The sequence below is a fragment of the Hyla sarda genome, chromosome 5 (assembly GCF_029499605.1).
Source record: "Hyla sarda isolate aHylSar1 chromosome 5, aHylSar1.hap1, whole genome shotgun sequence".
NCBI lineage: Eukaryota > Metazoa > Chordata > Amphibia > Anura > Hylidae > Hyla > Hyla sarda.
The window spans coordinates 142,736,200-142,756,226 of record NC_079193.1 but is presented as its reverse complement, the minus strand read 5'-3'; the positions used below and the strand labels follow the sequence as shown (position 1 = coordinate 142,756,226).

The following is a 20,027-nucleotide window of genomic DNA, read 5'->3' as shown; positions in this document are numbered from 1 at the left end:
ACCGATCGATGTGCCGTGTGCTATTAACCGTTCAGATGCGACGATCAAAGTTCAGCTCAGTTGGGCTGATCAGCTAGGACGACAAAGGGAGGTCCCCTACCTGCTTCCTCGGCATCTAATCGGCGATTGACTTCTCCATGGTCAATAGTGTACACGCAAAAAAATTTCAAGGTCCAAAATAGCGTATTTTTGGTCACTTCTTATCACCTTAAGGACTGAGCCCTTTTTTGCAATTCTGACCACTGTCACTTTAAGCATTAACAACTCTGGGATGCTTTTATCGATTGTTTTGATTCCAAGATTGTTTTTTCGTGACATATTCTACTTTAACACAGTGGTAAATTTTCGTTGTTACTTGCATGCTTTCTTGGTGAAAAATTCCCAAATTTCATGAAAATTTTTAAAATTTTGCATTTTTCTAACTTTGAAACTCTCTGCTTGAAAAGAAAATGAATATTCCAAATAAATTATATATTGATTCACGAATACAATATGTCTACTTTATGTTGGCATCATAAAGTTGACATGTTTTTACTTATGGAAGACATCAGAGGGCTTCAAAGTTCAGCAGCAATTTTCCACAAAATTTTCAAAATCGGAATTTTTCAGGGACCAGTTCAGTTTTGAAGTGGATTTGAGGGGTCTTCATAGTAGAAATACCCCACAAATGACCCCATTATAAAACTGCACCCCTCCAAGTATTCAAAATGACATTCAGAAAGTGTGTTAACCCTTTAGGTGTTTCACAGGAATAGCAGCAAGGTAAAGGAGAAAATTCAAAATCTTAATTTTTTACACTCGCATGTTCTTGTAGACCCAGTTTTTCAAATTTTACAAGGGGTAAAAGGAGAGAAAGCCCCCCAAAATTTGTAACCCAATTTCTCTCGAGTAAGGAAATATCTCATATGTGTATGTCAAGTGTTCGGCGGGCGCAGTAGAGGGCTCAGAAGGGAAGGAGCATTAATGGGATTTTGGAGAGTGAATTTTGCTGAAATGGATTTTGGGGGGCATGTCACATTTAGGAAGCCCCTATGGTGCCAGAACAGCAGAAAACCCCACATGGCATACCATTTTGGAAACTACACCCCTCAAGGCACGTAACAAGGGGTCTAGTGGGCCTTAACACCGCACAGGTGTTTGACTACTTTTCCTTAAAGTTGGATGTGTAAATGAATTATTTTTTTCACTAAAATGCTGGTTTTCCCCCAACTTTTAAATTTTTACAAGGGGTTATAGGAGAAAATGCCCACAAAAATTTGTAATACCCCATGTGTGGACGTCAAGTGCACTGCGGGCGCACTACAATGCTCAGAAGAGAAGAAGTCACATTTGGCTTTTGGAAAGCAAATTTTGCTGAAATGGTTTTTGGGGGGCATGTCGCATTTAGGAAGCCCCTATGGTGACAGAACAGCAAAAAAACAGACATGGCATACTATTTTGGAAACTACACCCCTCAAGGAACGTAACAAGGGGTACAGTGAGCCTTAACACCCCACAGGTGCTTGACAAATTTCCGCTAAAGTTGGACGTGAAAATGAAAAATTAGATTTTTTTCACTGACATGCTGGTTTTACCCCAAATTTTTCATTTTCACAAGAGGTAATTGGAGAAAAAGCCTCCCAAAATTTGTAACCCTATTTCTTCTGAGTATGGAAATACCCAATATATGGATTTAAAGTGTTCTGCGGGTGAACTACAATGCTCAGAAGAGAAGGAGCGCCACTGAGCTTAGGGGGAGAGAATTTGTTTGGAATGGGTCAGGGGCCATGTGCGTTTACAAAGCCCCCCGTAGTGCCAGAACAGTGGACCCCCCCCACGTGATCCTATTTTGGAAACTACACCCCTCACAGAATTTAAGTAAGGGATGCAGTGAACATTTACACCCCACTGGCGTTTGACAGATCTTTGGAACAGTGGGCTGTGCAAATGAAAAATTAAATTTTTCATTTTCACGGACCACTGTTCCAAAAATCTGTGAGACACCTGTGAGGTGTAAATGCTCACTGCACCCCTTACTACAATACGTGATGGGTGTAGATTCCAAAATGGGGTCACATGTGGGGGGGGGTCCACTGTTTTGGCACTATGGGGGCTTTGAAAACACACGTGGCCTTCAATTTCGGACACATTCTCTCTCCAGAAGCCCAATGGCGCTCCTTCTCTTCTGAGCATTGTAGTTCGCCAGCAGAGCACTTTACATCCACATATGGGGTATGTTCTTACTCAGAAGAAATAGGGCTACACATTTTCACATCCAACTTTAACGGAAATTTGTCAAACAACTGTGGGGTGTTAGGGCTCACTATACCCCTTGTTAAATTCCATGAGGGGTGTAGTTTCCAAAATGGGGTCACATCTGGGTATTTATTGTTTTGCGTTTATGTCAGAACCGCTGTAAAATCAGCCACACCTGTGCAAATCACCAATTTAGACCTCAAATTTACATGGCACGCTCTCACTTCTGAGCCTTGTTGTGCGCTCGCAGAGCCCTTAACGCCCACATATGGGGTAGTTCTGTGTTACAAATTTTGGGGGTCTTTTTTTCCTTTTACCGCTTGTGAAAATTAAAAGTTTGGGGCAACACCAGCATGTTAGTATAAAAATTATTTTTTACACTAACATGCTGGTGTAGACCCCAACTTTTCCTTTTCATAAGGGGTAAAAGGAGAAAAAGCCCCCCAAAATTTGTAACGCAATTTCTCCCGAGTACGGAAATACCCCATATGTGGCCCTAAACTCTTTCCTTGAAATACGACAGGGCTCCGAAGTGAGAGAGCGCCATGCGCATTTGAGGACTAAATAGGGTATTTGAATCCGCCACAAAAATACCCTACGGCAGTGTTTCCCAAACAGGGTGTCTCCAGCTGTTGCAAAACTCCCAGCATGCCTTGACAGTCAGTGGCTGTCGGCAATACTGTGAGTTGTTGTTTTTCAACATCTGGAGGCTCCGTTTTGGAAACACTGCCGTACAATACGTTTTTTTTTGTTTGTTTGTTTTTTGGAGTGGGGGGGGGGACTAGGGGTATGTGTATATGTAGTGTTTTACCCTTTATTATGTGTTAGTGTAGTGTTTTTAGGATACATTCACACGGGCGCAGGTTTATAATGAGTTTCTCGCTGGGAGTTTGAGCTGCGGCGGAAAATTTGCCGCATCTCAAACTTGCAGCAGAACTCGTGGTAAACCCGCCCGTGTGAATGTACCCTGTACATTCACATGGGGGGGGGGGGGGGTGGGGGGCAAACCTCCAGCTGTTGCAAAACTACAACTCCCAGCATGCACTGACCGTCCATACATGCTGGGAGTTGTAGTTATGCAACAGATGGAGGCACATTGGTTGCAAAACAAAGAGTTTGTTACTTAACTCAGTGTTTCGCAACCAGTGTGCCTCCAGCTGTTGCAAAACTAGAACTCCCAGCATGTATAGTCTCTCAGTGCATGTTTGGAGTTGTATTTTTACAACAGCTTGAGGCACACTGGTTGCAAAACACTGAATTAGCTAACAAACCCAGTTTCACAACCAATGTTTGTCCAGCTATTGCAAAACTGCAACAATCAGCATGCACTGACAGCCGAGGGGAATGCTGGGAGTTGTAATTTTGCAATAGCTGGAGGCACACTGCTACAACTCCCAGCATGCCCTTTGGTAGTCTCTGCATGCTGGGAGCTGTAGTTTTGTAACAGCTGACTGCACACTTTTTCATGGAAAAAGTGCCTCCAGCTGTTGCAAAACTACAACCCCCAGCATGCACAGACTACCAAAGGGCATGCTGGGAGTTGTATTTGGAACTCCAGCTGTTTCAAAACTACAACTCCCAGCATGCCCTTTGCCTGTGCATGCTGCGATTTGTTGCTAAGCAACAGCATGAAGGGATCAGGCCTCACCTCCTGCTGTATCCTTCCACTGGGACCGCCACCGTTGCTGTCGCCGATCCTGCTGCTCCTGTCGCCCCCACTGTCGCTGCCACTGATCCCGAGGGGAGACCCCCGCCGATGCCGATCTCCGCCATCTTCGCCATCCTGATCGCCGCCCAGCAGGCTCGTGATTGATCGGTCGTTCCGACCGATCAATCACGTGATCGTGAGGCAGCACCTGTGCCACCTCACTCCTGCTGGGTAAGGGTGAATGGGGTTGTCTCTGACAGCCATATTTACCCTTTTTTCCGGGTCACCAGAGACCCGATTGACCCGGAAAAGCCGCAAATCATTGGTCTGAATTGGCCGACGGGACCCCACCAGGGGTTTGCACGGGGTGCCTGCTGATAGATATCATCAGTCACCCTGATCCGGTCTCCGCCCGGCGAGCGGTGGGGACAGGAATTCCCACGCGCGTATCCATACGCCCTCAGTCCTTAAGGAGTTTAAAACGGGGGCGTATGCATACGCCCGCTGTCCTTAAGTGGTTAAAGAACAAAAAAAATTTTTATAAAAACCGACAAAAAAGTCCTATGAAAACAAAAATGGTACCGATAATAACTTCAGATGACGGCGCCAACAATGAACCCTCATCCCGGCCCATACAAGGAAAAATAAAAAGTTATAGGGGTCAGAAGATGACAATTTTAAATGTATTAATTTTCGTGCATGTAGTTGTGATTTTTTTCTAGAGGTAAGACAAAATCAAACCTATACAGTATAAGTAGAGTATCATTTTAACTATGACCTACAGAATAAAGATAAGGTGTCATTTTTACCGAAATATGCACTGCGTAGAAACGGAAGACACCAAAAGTTACAAAATTGTATTTTTTCTTCAATTTTGTCGCACAATTAATTTTTTTCCCGTTTCGCTGTGGATTTTTTGGTAAAATGACTAATGTCACTGCAAAGAAGAATTGGTGGCGCAAAAAAATAAGCCATAATATGGAATTTTAGGTTATGATTTTTTAAAGGTAAGGAGGAAAAAAAGGAAAGTGCAAAAACTGAAAAACACTGCATCCTTAAGGGGTTAAAAGTTCAGTGAGCTGCTGTCACCCCAAAGTTCTGAGCACAACTGGGTTCAATGGGGTTAGCTCGTTCATCTCTATTCATTACATGCCCCCAGGCCTCCACACTGCATAGTGGTTGGTTTAATGTAGGTTCCTTACACTTAGGGAGAGGGGTCATTTTCAGAGCATATATAGGATCCCTTAATAAATCATTATTTAAATATTCTGCATTTTACTTTCACATTTCATAAAAAGGTAATAAACTGACATTGCAAACACATTTATGGTGAAAGTTCTCCAGTAGAGCCACTGTAACTACTATTTTCCACAGATCACTACATACGGTATTACACATACTGGCCCTGATTTATTAAAATGCTTGAGAGAAAAACTGGAGAGATTTCGTCCACAGCGACCAATCACAGCTCTGCTTTCACTTTACCAGAGATCGTTAGGATATGAAAGCTGAGATGTGATTGGATGTTGTGCGTAAATCTCTCCAGTTTTTCTCTCACACATTTTGATAAATCAGGGCCATTGTCTTTGATCTCAATGTTCCATTTCTGATACTTAACCATTAGAGTTGGCACAAACAACGTCCAAACTTTGCCTTATCTCCCAATGTCAAATAACATACTCAAAGTCTGAAGTGCACTCTTGGAAGAAAGCCAATGACTTTAAAGCACACAGCCGCATGCAGAACACAACCCTTGTCTATCGCATTACCTTTCCGCATTCTGTAAATGACAAGGTGTGTTTACACAGTGCTTTAAGTCTTTATACATCTATCAGGGGCAGAGATTTGGCAGGGCATTTTGGCACGCTTGTCCAAATGACAGCCTACAAACAGGAAATGGTAAAGTGAACTGGATTTTATCTCCTGAGAACCTGTAGGTACAATTCAAGGTACAGAGAGTAACAGTGGAGGTGGTTTTGTGAACCTGATGACTAGTGCTAGAACACTAAATAATTCATACCCCAGTGTAGGAGTATAACAAAGTTTACAATTTCTGAGAAGTAGTTATGAGTGTGATCAGCTCCCTTATGAAGCAGTTTTCTTACTTGCTGGCATTTTGTGGGAAATAAACACCGTTTGCATTTCCAGAGATTACAAAACATTCACTTACATTCACCCCATATCTCCCACTACATTCTAAATCCATTCACACCAATTTATTACAAACTTATTTCTGCAGTTATTCTCTCCATTTCACATTTCCAGATTTGGATCGTATAATGTAAGGACAAATGAAATGCTATTTTATAGGTAGTTTGTGAAACCTTTCAGAACGTCAGTAATATTTATTTATTCTATATATATGGTGTCACTGTTAACTGTAATGCTGTACATATCTTCTCCTTATCATCACAGGCAGAACAGGAAGTTACATCTTAGTTTTAGGCCTTTTGGCCTAAAATATAAACTGCAAGATTTCAGGATTATTTTAAACTATAGACAGTAAAATGAAAAATGAAAAAAAAAAACATCAACAAAAACTGTTAAAAAATATGTTTAATACACTTGGTTTAAACAATCGATAATTTTTCTGATAACACATTCCCTTTAGGAAAATTTACCAAAAATGAATTCTAATAAATCATATATCTTTACTGCAATTCATCAAAATATAGAAACAGGAGGATGTAAACACGCAGAGGAACAGATATATTTTGTACAGGGACAAAGTTGGTAAAATAGGGAAGAATACAATTTTACTTTATTGTCTGTCTTTGTATTATCTTGTAAATGACTAACCAAATGAAATGAAGAGTTTATATTCTACGTCACTTAAGTACAATAATACAAAATATGGATACTATATCTTAAAGGTGGTGTAGCTATGAAAGAAGTTTTGACTTTTAATGCTAGAACAATGTAACACATATTCTGCTTCATGCAGACCCATGCACAATGTTTCCAAATGTCTAAAATCAATCAATGAATCTGGATGTAAAAATCAATCGATGAATCTGTTAAATGCTTGACTAACTCAACTGTACAATACATGGTACATGTTATTAGCAGCTGTTTAAAATAGGTAAACTGATTTATAAAGTTTGGCTTATAGAGTAGAGCTATAGCGTTACAATAAATCAAGCAAACAATTGGACTATGAAGTATAATACATATAATACACATTACATACCTTCACTGTGACCGAAGGGACAGCTTCAGACTCCACAGCACTGTCTACAGCTTGCTGTGCAAAATAAACACATTTTATGAAACAGCATTGTACCTTATTTTACTGTACCACAGGCATGATCAGCCAGAAGGGTGGCATCAAATTCTAAATACCGACAAACTAAAAACCACCTGCCTTCTATTTATAAGTGATCCAAATACCTTCTAGCTTCAAAAACTAGGGACAATGACCACAGATGAAAATACAGTAAAAACAGAAGCTTCAGAGTCTGGGAAAGATCGTGTGAACTACTTGAGCTCATAGGTAGGTGTGGTAAAAAAAAATGCAAAAACACATTCTACTGGCTAAAATACTCAATGCATTGGGGAAAATTACTTAGACCAGTGTTTTTATATGCTGGTGTTAAAGGGGTACTCCGCTGAAAACATCTTATCCCCTATCTGTAGGGGATAAGATGTCTAATCACGGGGGTCCCGCTGCTGGGAATCTCAGCTGTGGCACCCCTGTCAGTCGGTGCCAGCCGCCATGCCCTCTCCCATAGACATGAATGGAGGGGGCATGGTGTGACGTCACAAACGCAGAAGCTGCAAGCTTCCATGTTCCGGACGACGCCGACTCGGAGATGGCGGGGGTCCCCAGCAGTGGGACCCCCGCGATCTAACATCTTATCCCCTATCCTTTGGATAGCAGATAAGATGTTTTCAGCGGAGTACCCCTTTAAGTAAAACCCCACCAGTGTGATACTGCAGCAGATTTACCAAGAAATATACCCCCCCTAAAAAAATCCAGGCACATCTTTCTCTGCCCTGTGTGCAATAGGACCATTACTATGGACACTCCAGCGTATTTAGCTGAAGGACCAGCATGTTAGGGCTGTACTCCGTGATAATAAGGATTTATTAAAAGTTATATTTTAAAGATTTTGTACTGCCGGAATTCTGTGATTCTTAAATGAAAAAGACCAAGTACAAAACTGGAAGTCCAGCTATTACAGGGGTATATTTAGCACAAGCATCTGAAAGTGCAAGAGTTGGACTCAAAAACAGAGAGAGAAAAAAGATATGACATTAAAATATATATCAACTGGCTCCAGAAAGTTAAACAGATTTGTAAATGACTTCTATTAAAAATCTTAATTCTTTCAGTACTTATGAGCTGTTGAAATTGAGTTGTTCTTTTCTGTCTAAGTGCTCTCTGATGACACCTGTCTCGGGAACTGTCCAGAGTAGAAGCAAATCCCCATAGCAAACCTCTTCTACTCTGTGCAGTTCCAGACAAGCAGAGATGTCAGCAGAGAGTAATGTTGCCAGACAGAACAGAACAACTCAACTTCAGCAGCTGATAATTATTGGAAGGATTAAGATTTTTAATAGAAGTAATTTACAAATCTGTTTAACTTTCTGGTGCCAGTTGATATATAAAAAAAAAAGTATTTTCCTGGAATATCCCTTTAAGTTACTCACCGACACAGAATCAAGAACAGGAGATACATTGGCCAGTATAGTTAAGTCGTCTTCTTTTTCAATTTTTGGCAAAACATCTATCAAAAAAAATTGTAAAATAACATTTTAAGCCAAATAAAAATATAAGGATATATGAAATGCACAGTAACTACAGGTATTTTCCATTTAGCAATAAAAATCTGACTAGTTATGGAACACAACATTACGTTTGAGACCCTAAACTCTGTGTGCCACCAGTATAGTGGCTCCAATCTATAGAGCAATGCAAACAAGCAATGGCCCAGATTTCGTTTTTTTAAATACATCAAATTCTGATGTAACTAGTGCCACAAAACTGTCCAACTTGAATTGCACCACATTTATTTTAAGTTGGAGACCCCTTAATGACCACGGACGTATATTTACATGAGCGCGCTTAGTATCTGCAGGGTCCCGGTTGCTATCAGTAACCAGGACCCGCGGCTAATACCGGACATCGCCAATCGGGCTGATGTCCAGTATTAACCCTTTAGATGCCGCGATCAAAGGTGATTGTGGTGTCTAAATTGGGAGAATACACTGCCAGTTAGCTCAGCGGAGATGTTCGGGATCGGCATCCCGAACAGCTGACAGGACAGCGGGAGGTGTCTTACCTTGCTCCCCGCTGTCCGATCAGCGTTTGATTGCTCCAAGCCTGAAATCCAGGCTTGAGCAATCAAGCGCAGAAAACACTGATCAATGCATTCCTATGGCAATGCATCGAATAGTGCTATAACAACATAGTGCTATAAAAACAAACATATATGGTATCGCTGTGTGCGTAAATGTCCGAACCATAAAAATATATCATTAATTAAACCACACGGTTAATGGCGTACGCGCAAAAAATTTCCAAAGTCAAAAATAGCGTATTTTGGTCACTTTTCATACCATAAACAAATGAATAAAAAGCGATCAATAAGTCTGATCAAAACAAAAATGGTACTGATAAAAAATTCAGATCATAACGCAAAATATGAGCCCTCATGCCTCCCCGTTCGTGGAAAAATAATAAAGTTATAGGAGTCAGAAGATGACAATTTTAAACGTATAAATTTTCATGCATGTATTTATGATTTTTTCCAGAAGTGCGATTAAATCAAACCTATATAAGTAGGGTATCATTTTAACCGTATGGACCTACAGAATAAAGATGAGGTATCATTTTTACTGAAAAATGCACTGCGTAGAAATGGAAGCCCTCAAAATTTACAAAATTGTGTTTTTTCTTAAATTTTGTTGCACAATGATTTTTTTTTCCGTTTCGCCTTAGATTTTTGGGTAAAATTATGTCATTACAAAGTAGAATTGGTGGCGCAAAAAAAAAAAAAAGCCAACATATGGATTTTTAGATGCGAAATTTAAAGGGTTATTTTTTTTAAATGTAAGGAGGAAAAAACGAAAGTGCAAAACTGAAAAACGCTTGATCCTTAAGGTGTTAAACATTGTTCCATCAGGTCAGACAAAATTATCGTGGTACAGTAAAAGGGGCACGGCTTCAGTAAAAAGGTTAGAGCCTAGATGCACCAAAATAGGTTAAAATGTTGTGCAGTATTATGGTTTTAAGTAAGTCAATTAATAGTTGATCTGAACTTCGACAACCATTCTTCAGATAAGTCAGATTAATCAAACAGCCCGATACACCCAATCCATTAAATCTGGGGCAATTGTAGACTGTTTGTCTATGTGGGAACTGTCAGTGAATTAGTCAGCTTGGTAAATTCTGCCCCTCCCTATCAATGTTTCTAGGGAAAAAATACCATGCAATGCTTGTCTTTTTTATGTCAGTTTCCGAATAAATTTAACACATAATTGACTTCTAGTTTTTTCAGAACACCATAAAGTCACACAAAAATAATGGTAATTGTTGGTGATAAAAGTATTGTTTATACTCCAAATAATATATTGACTAAAAACCAAATACATCAAAATTCATATTGATGCTAAACTCCACAGCACCAATGTACTGCAGTGCTGCGACTGAGCCTGGCGAAGGCAGTGCCCATTGATCTGACTGGTCACCAATAAATGAACTTACACTGAATTTACAAAAAATGTTGCTCAAAACTAACTAGGCTCTTAAGACAAAATCCGAGAAAATAATTTTAGAAGTAAGAAAGAGACCTTCTGAGCCCCGATGAGGAAGAGCAGAAGCATTGAATGCCTTAATGAATTGTTTTACTAGAAGTTTGGCATCTGAACGTCAGTATAATTTTATGTTGAGGATTCCTTGTAAAGTACTTGGCTCTGGAGATATTGCAAGTCAAGCAGATTTAGGAAAAATAATTAACATTTCATTTCACGTGCCATATTTAATTCAGCTAGATTAAAACAAGTGTATATAGAACGAGACCATTGACAATGCGTTAAGTCCTGCAGATGTGCAGAATTAGTCAAGTTTTTATAGTTTTATACATTACCCCCAAGTATGTTTTTAGTTAGAATATGTATCTATAAAAGATGAAACAAACAGCACATTGCCCATCAGATGAATGCTTACATTTTATTTAGCTTTTGCTGCCAGTTGCAATCTTGTTACTATAGAAAAATAGAATGACCCTGTCACTTAAGAGCCTGGTTACATGAGAAGCCAGCTCTGTAATGCTCCAACTATGCATCAGAAATGTACATACACAGTATAACCATCAGCACCAGAATGACTATTTATATTAGTAAATAATAACTGAACTGAAATATTTAGTAGTGGTAAGGGTTAATTTCACTTTTGTATTTTATATATGATAACATTTAGAGGTAGTCTGTATTTAGTTCTGTACCTATATATGCTGCACTATCAATGCTCAATGAAGTGGGTGGAACTGCATTCATTTACATGGAATAAGAAAATCTTTTAGTTATTTTGCCATTTATTAAGTTTAAAGAGGTATTCCAGGCAAACACTTATATATAGCTATATAGCTTTCCACACATACTCCATAGCCCCTACATTATGCCCATCTACACATTTATTGCAGACTTGATGCTGTGATCTCCCTGATGCCACTGGTACAGAATAACATCTGGAGTTGTCAACAAATGTTGAGCCATGTAAAGTGGGTCTAGTGATTGAAGAATACTACTTTAGGGTACACTACATGTGTACTAAATTAGTATTCTTCAATCACTAGACCCACTTTACATGGCTTTACATGGCAACTCCAGATGTTATTCTGTACCAGTGGCATCAGGGAGATCACAGCATCAAGTCTGCAATAAATGTGTAGATGGGCACAATGTAGGGGCTATGGAGTATGTGTGGCAAGCTATTTGTTGTTCTCTAATGACTATGCTGAAAGGGGAAAAATTAATTCTCTAGTACGTATTAGAATGGAATCCTATAAACATAAAGGCAAAGAAGCCTGTCCTGGTGATAGGTCCACTTTAAGTGTAAGCCAGAGTCAAACAATTTCAGTGACTATTCCTGCAAATTCTGATAAAGTAGCAATGTACTCTACAGGATCAAGATTTACAGCAAGCTTTTCTTTTCTAAAACAGGTAGCTGCAGAAAGACTAAGTCAGCGTGAATTACACCATTACCTGGATCACATGCCACTATGAGCAATATTGACTCTTTCAACCTCCTCTAGAGATAGTGGAACACAGGCTATACTCCTAACATACAGACTGCCAAAGTATTAATAAGAGAGTATCCAAAACCATGAGCAACTCTTTGTAAAGTCATTTAAGTAGTGTACCAGTTTTACTCTGACTTATAAATTCCTTTGATTGTGCCAGTAAGCTGAGCTATATTTCTGATGTGGTGGCTTAGTCTTACTAATAATTAGCTTAAGTGGCTACAGAAAGCTTAGACAAGTCCTGTAATACTAGTTTATGATTCATATTATTTTGGCTTGTGCATCCAGACACAGTAAATTACTAAAAAATATATATATATATATGAGAAATGTGTCCTATTAAATAAGTACTTTAGAAAATGTTAAATGCTAAAATCTGTCACTCTAGAGGAGAAGAAGAATTAAGTCCAGCGCAGCACTCGTCTAAAAGTATGCTTTCCTTATTGTGATCCAGGATACGTGAATACCACAGATAGTGACATGTTTCAAGCAGAAAAAACGTTCTTAATTATACTTACAGTACGGTCAGTATGATTAGGTGCATTTTCTCTGCTTGAAAAAGGTTACTTTCTGTGGTGTTGACCTATTCTTAATGTGTCCTGGATAACAATAGAGACAAGAATACTTTTCTACAAGTGCTACGATGAACTTCTATTTCTTCTTCTCAAGTGTGTTGGACTTTCTCCAAGTTGGTCCCTGCTGCAGCTGGCATAATTGGGGTGAGCTGATTCCTTGGACTGTGTACCAATGGTGAAATCTGTCACTGTGCTATAACTCTGGGACTTCAGAATAGATTCCTATATTAATTCCCACAACTCAAAATTTTATAATAATGCCACAATATTTTTCTGCTATTAAAAGAGAGTACAACAACAATGGGTCTTAGGGACAAAGAAACATATTGAAAGGTTTATTCGAGTACTATGAAACATCCTCAATCTTCAGGATGGGGATAAGTTTCTGATTTTGGGGGGGACCCCTATGATCTCGAGAATGGGGCCTCATTTCTCGCTGTGCATGGAACAGCATGTCAGAGCACCAAGGATACTGGAATACAGTGCTCGTGAAGCGAGTGCCAACATGCCGCTTCATGCACAGGAAATAATAGGAAAGAAGTTTTAAAGTACTGGACTAATACTTTAAGAGAGTTGTTTTCTTCACTTTTTTTTTTTTGTATTAGTTGCAAATAGTAAACATACCGTACTTTCTGTTTGACTTTTTATTAAACATGTGTCTATTTTTACTGTCCGTAAATTTCCTAATCTCAAGTAACCATTGCAGCTGTAGTGCTGCACAAAGCAAAGACTTCTAACAGAAATAGTAGATCTGTCATTACATGATCATATCAGCAAGGAGAGGGCTCAGATATATAAAAAAGCAGCAAGAAACTTAGTTTCAGTGTGACTTATGGCTAACAATGTATTCAACGCAAACTTTTTGAGGTTAATTGTTATAGTGGGACATTATCTGCATATATATATATATATATATATATATATATATATATATATATATACAATACAGAAATGTAGGTGCACTACTGTGGTAGATGTATACAATGACATTGGCTAATCCCTCAACACTGATGTTAAAATTGAGACATTCGCCAGTGTATCCTTATATTAAGGACACACCAGAGCCCGCACACCACTGGCCCCTGGTTTTTGCTTATTACGCACAGGTAGGTTAGCGTTAGGTCCCGTGCCATCTGAGAAACCTTGGCGTTGGTGTGCAGGCTCTGGTGTGTCCTTAATATAAGGATACACTGGCGAATGTCTCAATTTTAACATCAGTGTTGAGGGATTAGTATATATGCACAACTGCATTTGGGGTTGAGCACCTCCAGCCATTTGAGACCACGTTTTTTGTTGTTGTTTTTAATATATATATATACACACACACACACACACATATATACATTCATACAGTGTTGGCATAATAAAAAAAATAAAAATAAGATCAAGCAGTATTTTTCCAGTGCAGAATAGCAATGATCTAACTGGTTGCTCTATCTTCTCAAACCCCAAATATATTTTGTTTTAAATGGGCACTGTCATGAACTTTTTTTTTTTTTTTCTTTTTATATGTTGTAGTACTTATGTACTACAACATATCTCTTATATACATCAATACATTTTTTTGTGTTTAAAATATTTAAAATATTGTATTTTCTATTTGAAATCCGGCCACTAGGGGGTCTCCCTCCTAGTGGCCGGCTGCAGCCTGCTGTGATGTCACAGCTGAATTCTGACCGATCCCGGCTAGGCAATTGGTCCAAATTCAGTCAGCCTGCGTTCGCTCCCTGCCTGGCTCACTGGCCTCGCGCGCAGTCCAACAGGAGCGCAGCATAGATGAGATAAGGGCAGAAGTCAGCGCCCAGCAGGCATCAGTGACATGGCGCCTGCTGGGGAAGTCGGCTTCCTGCTCAGCAAGAGTTAGCAGCATAAGTGTAGCTGTTTAGAAGGTAGAAAAAAAAATGTTAAGGCAGGGAAGGGGTTAGGGGAGCTACTCTTTAAGTATGTAGAAAATAGCTGACCTTGTGTTTTTGTAGCCTCTTTGATAATTTTCTGAAGTTCTTTCATTTCAATATCCAGCTCTTCATAATTTATGTCCCTGGATTCCACTTTAGGAGCTTGAAAAAGAGACGGATCTGTCCCGAAGTAGGAGCACTGTAAGTGACCACTGTCACTTAGTGTGACAATGATTCCTTTCATGTCCCTGTGGGGAAAATATAAGACTTACTGTGCAGCAGCAAATTAGATTATTGTAATGCTGAACCTATATGAGAGAACTCTATAAATAATAAGGAATCTTACATTTATACCAATATAAATCATATGAAAGCATATAAATATCTCTGATTAGAGGCAAGCTACTCGATTGCTATTGAATCTATGACAGATTAATCACACTGAGGTTTTTGCACAGTAACAATCTGAATCAGGCTTCAGTGACACACTTCCTCACATGAGTCAATGGGGGAGATGCTCAAAGAATTGTGCGCCAAAAAAATAAATTTTGCACCAAAAGTAGCAACCACATTTTCAAAGAGCTTTGTGCAGCGGTTTACACTTACAAAGTAGGCGTGTCCATGTATATTGTCTGCTTTACATGATATTTTCAAAGGGGTGAGAGTCCAGTTTACATAAAAAATGTAATGTAATGTTAATGTAATGCATGCAGTAATTCTTCCGCCACGATGTCCCGTCACTGTATAACGCCCGTAATGAATTACGGGCATATACGGGTGCAAACGGGCAGTTACAAAACCCCATAGGCTGCAATGCGATTTAGTCACGGCCGTCAGGGGTTTTGTAACGGCCTGGTTTCGCCGATATAGTGATGGAACTGGTGACGGAAGTTCCTAAACGGAACTATTTCATAGTGTGAAAGCAGCCTAAGAGTTTAGTGTACAGATTTATTTTGCTGCTTTGTTTGACCCATTTACACAGTTTACATTTTAATATAAATCAAGAAAGGCTTTGTATATGGCCTGTTAAACACGGATTACTAGTGGGGCTATATGCTCTATTTGATTTTAATTCAATATTGAAATATAGAGAAAATAATGAATTCATTTTTCTTTTGTTCACTCTCCTATTTTCTTGTGGGTGCTGCTTATAGTGTCGCCTTTGGAAGTAAAATGAAATGTTTTGCTAGTAAAGTACCTTCCATTACACAAACTCAATTAAAGTAACTAGGAATAGAAAAAACACAAGCTCTATGGATTGATCTGTAAGAGAATCATTTCAGATGATGTCATTATATTCCTGTTTAAAAGTACAAACCATTCCTGCTGTATTCCATGAAATGACTACACTGCGTACCAAGCGGAATGACTGCCTCAATGCAGCCACACTTCTCATTAAATCTAATTTGCTAAAAATATATTTCCATTCAGAATAATGGAAAAAACAAGACTTTCCACATTTCTATCTTATCTTATATAGCTTAATTTACACTGGGCTTGAAATCTATTCCAGAGCTCCTGCTAAATCTATTACCACATTTGGCACATCCTTAATGTCACCTGCAAATCCAATCCTCTTTGCAAAAGAGTTTTACAATGGATCATTCAGTTGTCTAAAGCAATACAATCCCTCAGTGTAACACGTTTATAGAAATAGAAAGAAGCCGTGTTAGCATGAATATATGTATTTATGCAGAATTACCCTATATATGTATGCATACACTATTATTGTATATACACACAGATTTAGTTTGGCATTCCTCATTATGAAATCAAAAATACTACATTTATTTTCTGATATCACTACAGTACTGCACATTGTATTACTATTCTACCCCTTAATGTCAGTATTAAGTAGAGGCAACTACTGCCAAGAAATACAGCTTTAGGCCACTTTCATGCCGCAATATATTGGTCAGTATTTTCTGTCCGTTTTTGCAACCCAAAATTAGGAATAGATCCTACAAGGAGGAAAACTACAATGGAAAGAACCTTTCGTGTCTTGGACCCACTTCTAGTTTTGGTTCACAAATATTGGGGGAGATTTATTAAAACCTGTCCAGAGGGAAAGTTGCTGAGTTGCCCATAGCAACCAATCAGATCTCTTCTTTCATTTTTTAAAAGGCCTTTTGAAAAATGAAAGAGGCAATCTGATTGGTTGCTATAGAAAACTCAGCAACTTTTCCTCTGGACAGGTTAATAAATCTCCCCCATTGATTCAAAATTATGACTAAAATACTGGCCACTCTTCCACAGCAGTATTTTTGTCAAAAACGTTGTCAGTGGCTAGTGTTGGTCACTATTTAGGCCAGCATTTAGTAAAATAGTATTTGTAAACCAAAAATTGGTCCAAAACATTAAAGAGTTGCAAAACTTTCCATTTTAGTTAACAAAATATTGCCATGTGAAAATGTCCTTAGCTTAGATACAACTTGCTAGTTCTGGGTTGGACCCCTTTTTTGCATTCAGAACTGGCTTGATTCATGTGGCATACTTTATACAAATTACTAAAACCCAGGGCCTGAGCCCGAGGGGACAAGATTCCTTTAATGATAAACCCCCCCCCCCCCCCCCAATTAATCTTATATTATCATAAAATTATATATTATTAAAACATATCTTTTATTGCCTGATATTAAGATAACAGTGACAAGTGGTTTAAAACCAAGTAACCAGCTCCAGAAGTATAAATCAATGGAGGGATAAACCCTCTGTCTGATAAATATAAGGGTCTGCAGACACCCTATTATGTCTGGAGAAGCTGGATTACTATATTAAAAACACAAGTTATTGCCGCCCTCTACTAGTTTCGGCGCATCAGCGCCGTCCTCAGGAGGAAAATGTGGCAAACGTCCTCCACGTGTTCTCCCTGGCCTTTTATGCCCTAAGGGCTCTCCGTCATCAAGCCGTGACAGCTGAGCAGTCAATAGGCTTCTAGTATAGATCCTACCTATCTCCAGGGACATATCACTTGTGTGTAAGGAGATAGGTAGGATCCAGTGAGGATCCTATCTTACCTGTGAAAGGATGACATCATTCTCCGCTGTCATCTCGGAGCGCCGATGTGCCGATCATGTGACCATTCCCATGATTCGGCCTCCGCATCTCTGCTAACTCGCGCATGCGCGCAATCTTAGAAATAAAGCCGTCTTGCAGAAGTGCACTGCGCCTGCCTTCCCTATTAAATCAGGAGTAACTGTGTATTTTAGTTATTCTATTCCCTCTTTGGACAACTGTTTGCTGGGCTAAGAATAATAATGAGTATTATATTATAATTAATGATAACTAGATCATACTACAAAGGTAAATATTAGACCATGGGAACAGAGAGCAATTAAGCTCTAGTAAATAAATATATATTGTTCATAATTACCCAATTATCAATATAAATGTAATACATAAATGCTACTACTCAGGTGCATACATGAGGTGATCAATAGCAATAAATAAAAATTGATAATGATAATTGAATGCAAAAAGTATATAATAAAGATATATGAAAAAATATTAGAATAGTATTATTACTATTTAAAGAAAAATTATTCCCACTCATAATTAGTAATGGTGCAAAACATAATTAATCCCCTGGTGAATTTCCCAAATCACCAGCTAAACTAGTTATTTACTAGACGTAATTTTTTACCCGGGGGGGTTTATACATATCTCTCAACCTTCAATATAGATGGTCCTGTTGTATTCTATATACACTTTTAACGAAACATATATTCTGTGTCTCATGAAATCTACAATACTCAGCACAAAGTGGCAGTCGTATGCTGCCTATGTTACAAATACTAGGGGAGATTAGTGGAAGGACGCCAAAAATGTCACTCTAATTGTTTTGTTAATGTTTTGTTTGAAAATACTCACATTTTTATAGCGGATCTAGGAAGGTGGCAAAAGAAAACTCTTCATTTAGGCTTCTCGGAGTCATACTCTTCAGTCTATGTATCCATCTAGCCTCTTCCCTCAGTAGTTGTGAATCAATGTTGCTACGCCTCGTGCCTAAATATAACTGACATAGTCCTAAAAAACATATGCCCTTGGTGTTGCTATTGTGTGTCATTTGCATGTGGTGAGAAATAGGAGTGTCTGATGGAACTCAAATGCTGGGAAATTCCTCTCCTAAACTCGTGTCGTTTTACCCACATAGACTCTCGGACAAGAACACATAGCTACGTAAATAACGTACTTGCTACTGCAGTTGATAAAACTGTCTGATGATGTAGGTCCGAGAGTCTATGGGGTTAGTAAATGTTTTAGTTTTAATAATATGGACACAAAGGAACAGTGGCCACATGGAAAGAGCCTTTGGTTTTGTTGCTCAACCAAGTGCCCCTAGGACTGGGGGTCTCCAAATGACTATGGACTAGAATGTTCCGTAAGTTAGGCCCTCTTCTCTAGGTAATGCTCGGTTTCTCTCCCACTAGGGGTGCAAGTTCTCGATCTGTTGTTAGAAGATGCCAGTGCTTACGCAGAATGCCCATAATTTTAAGAGTGTAACCATCATAAGAGCCTATAGACCGTATGCGATTTTCTGATGCCTGCTGTTTCGATGAGGTAAGTATAGTTCTTCTATCGGTGGTCCTTGCTCGCTGATAAGCCCTTTTGAGATGTTTTTAGGGTAGTTTCTCTTTCTGCACCTCTGGTATGAATTCTTCTCTCCTCAAAACAATTACGGTGTGCCCGTAAATATTGTCCTATGGGTATACTCGCCTTTAGGCACTTCGGATGCCAACTCCCCCAGTGTAGCATTGAGTTGGCAGATGTAGGTTTTCGGAAAACCTGTGTTTGGATTTTCAAACTCTCATCAATATAGATGTAGAGGTCCAGGAAGTTAATGGAGGATCATGAATACCATCCCTATTTCATTGACAATAAGAAGATGAAAAAATTATGTGAAAAGTTAAATATCTCAATCCCAAAGAATAAGGACATCATCGATATAGCGCCCCCAAAAAATAATGTGCTCTGTGAAAAAACTTAAAGCTTCAACAAAAACAAAAGTGTCTTCCCACCACCCTAAAAATAAATTAGTATACGTAGGTGCACAAGATGACCCCATGGCTGTACCATGTGTTGGTGATAAAAAGTGCCGTTAAATAAAAATAGGAATGGTATTCACGAGTGAGATTGGAGGATCCTCCATTAACTTCCTGGACCTCCACATCTATATTGATGAGAGTTGAAAAGCCAAACTAAGGCTTTCTGAAAACTTACATCTGCAAACTCGCTGCTACACTGGGGGAGTTTGCATCCGGAGAGCCTAAAGGCGAATATACCCATAGGACAATATTTACGGGCACGCCGTAATTGTTCTGAGGAGGACAAATTCGAGGAGGAGAGCAGGAGTTTATACGAGAGGTTCAGACAGAGAAACTACCTTAACAAACTTCTCAAAAGGGCTTATCGGCGAGCAAGGACAACC

The 20,027-nt window shown here is 39.1% G+C and overlaps 1 protein-coding gene across 6 annotated transcripts in view; it reads right to left on the bottom strand.

Annotated features, from left to right (window-relative positions):
- Positions 1-20,027, bottom strand: part of BBS9 (Bardet-Biedl syndrome 9) — a 390,136-nt gene that overhangs the window by 190,488 nt on the left and 179,621 nt on the right. For all 6 annotated transcript variants that reach the window (XM_056520430.1, XM_056520428.1, XM_056520429.1 and 3 more), the window contains exons 11-13: positions 14,666-14,847; positions 8,537-8,613; positions 7,074-7,127 (exon numbers count right to left, since the gene is read on the bottom strand). In XM_056520430.1, coding sequence (XP_056376405.1) covers positions 7,074-7,127; positions 8,537-8,613; positions 14,666-14,847 — 313 coding nt within the window. The remainder of the gene's footprint in view (positions 1-7,073; positions 7,128-8,536; positions 8,614-14,665; positions 14,848-20,027) is intronic.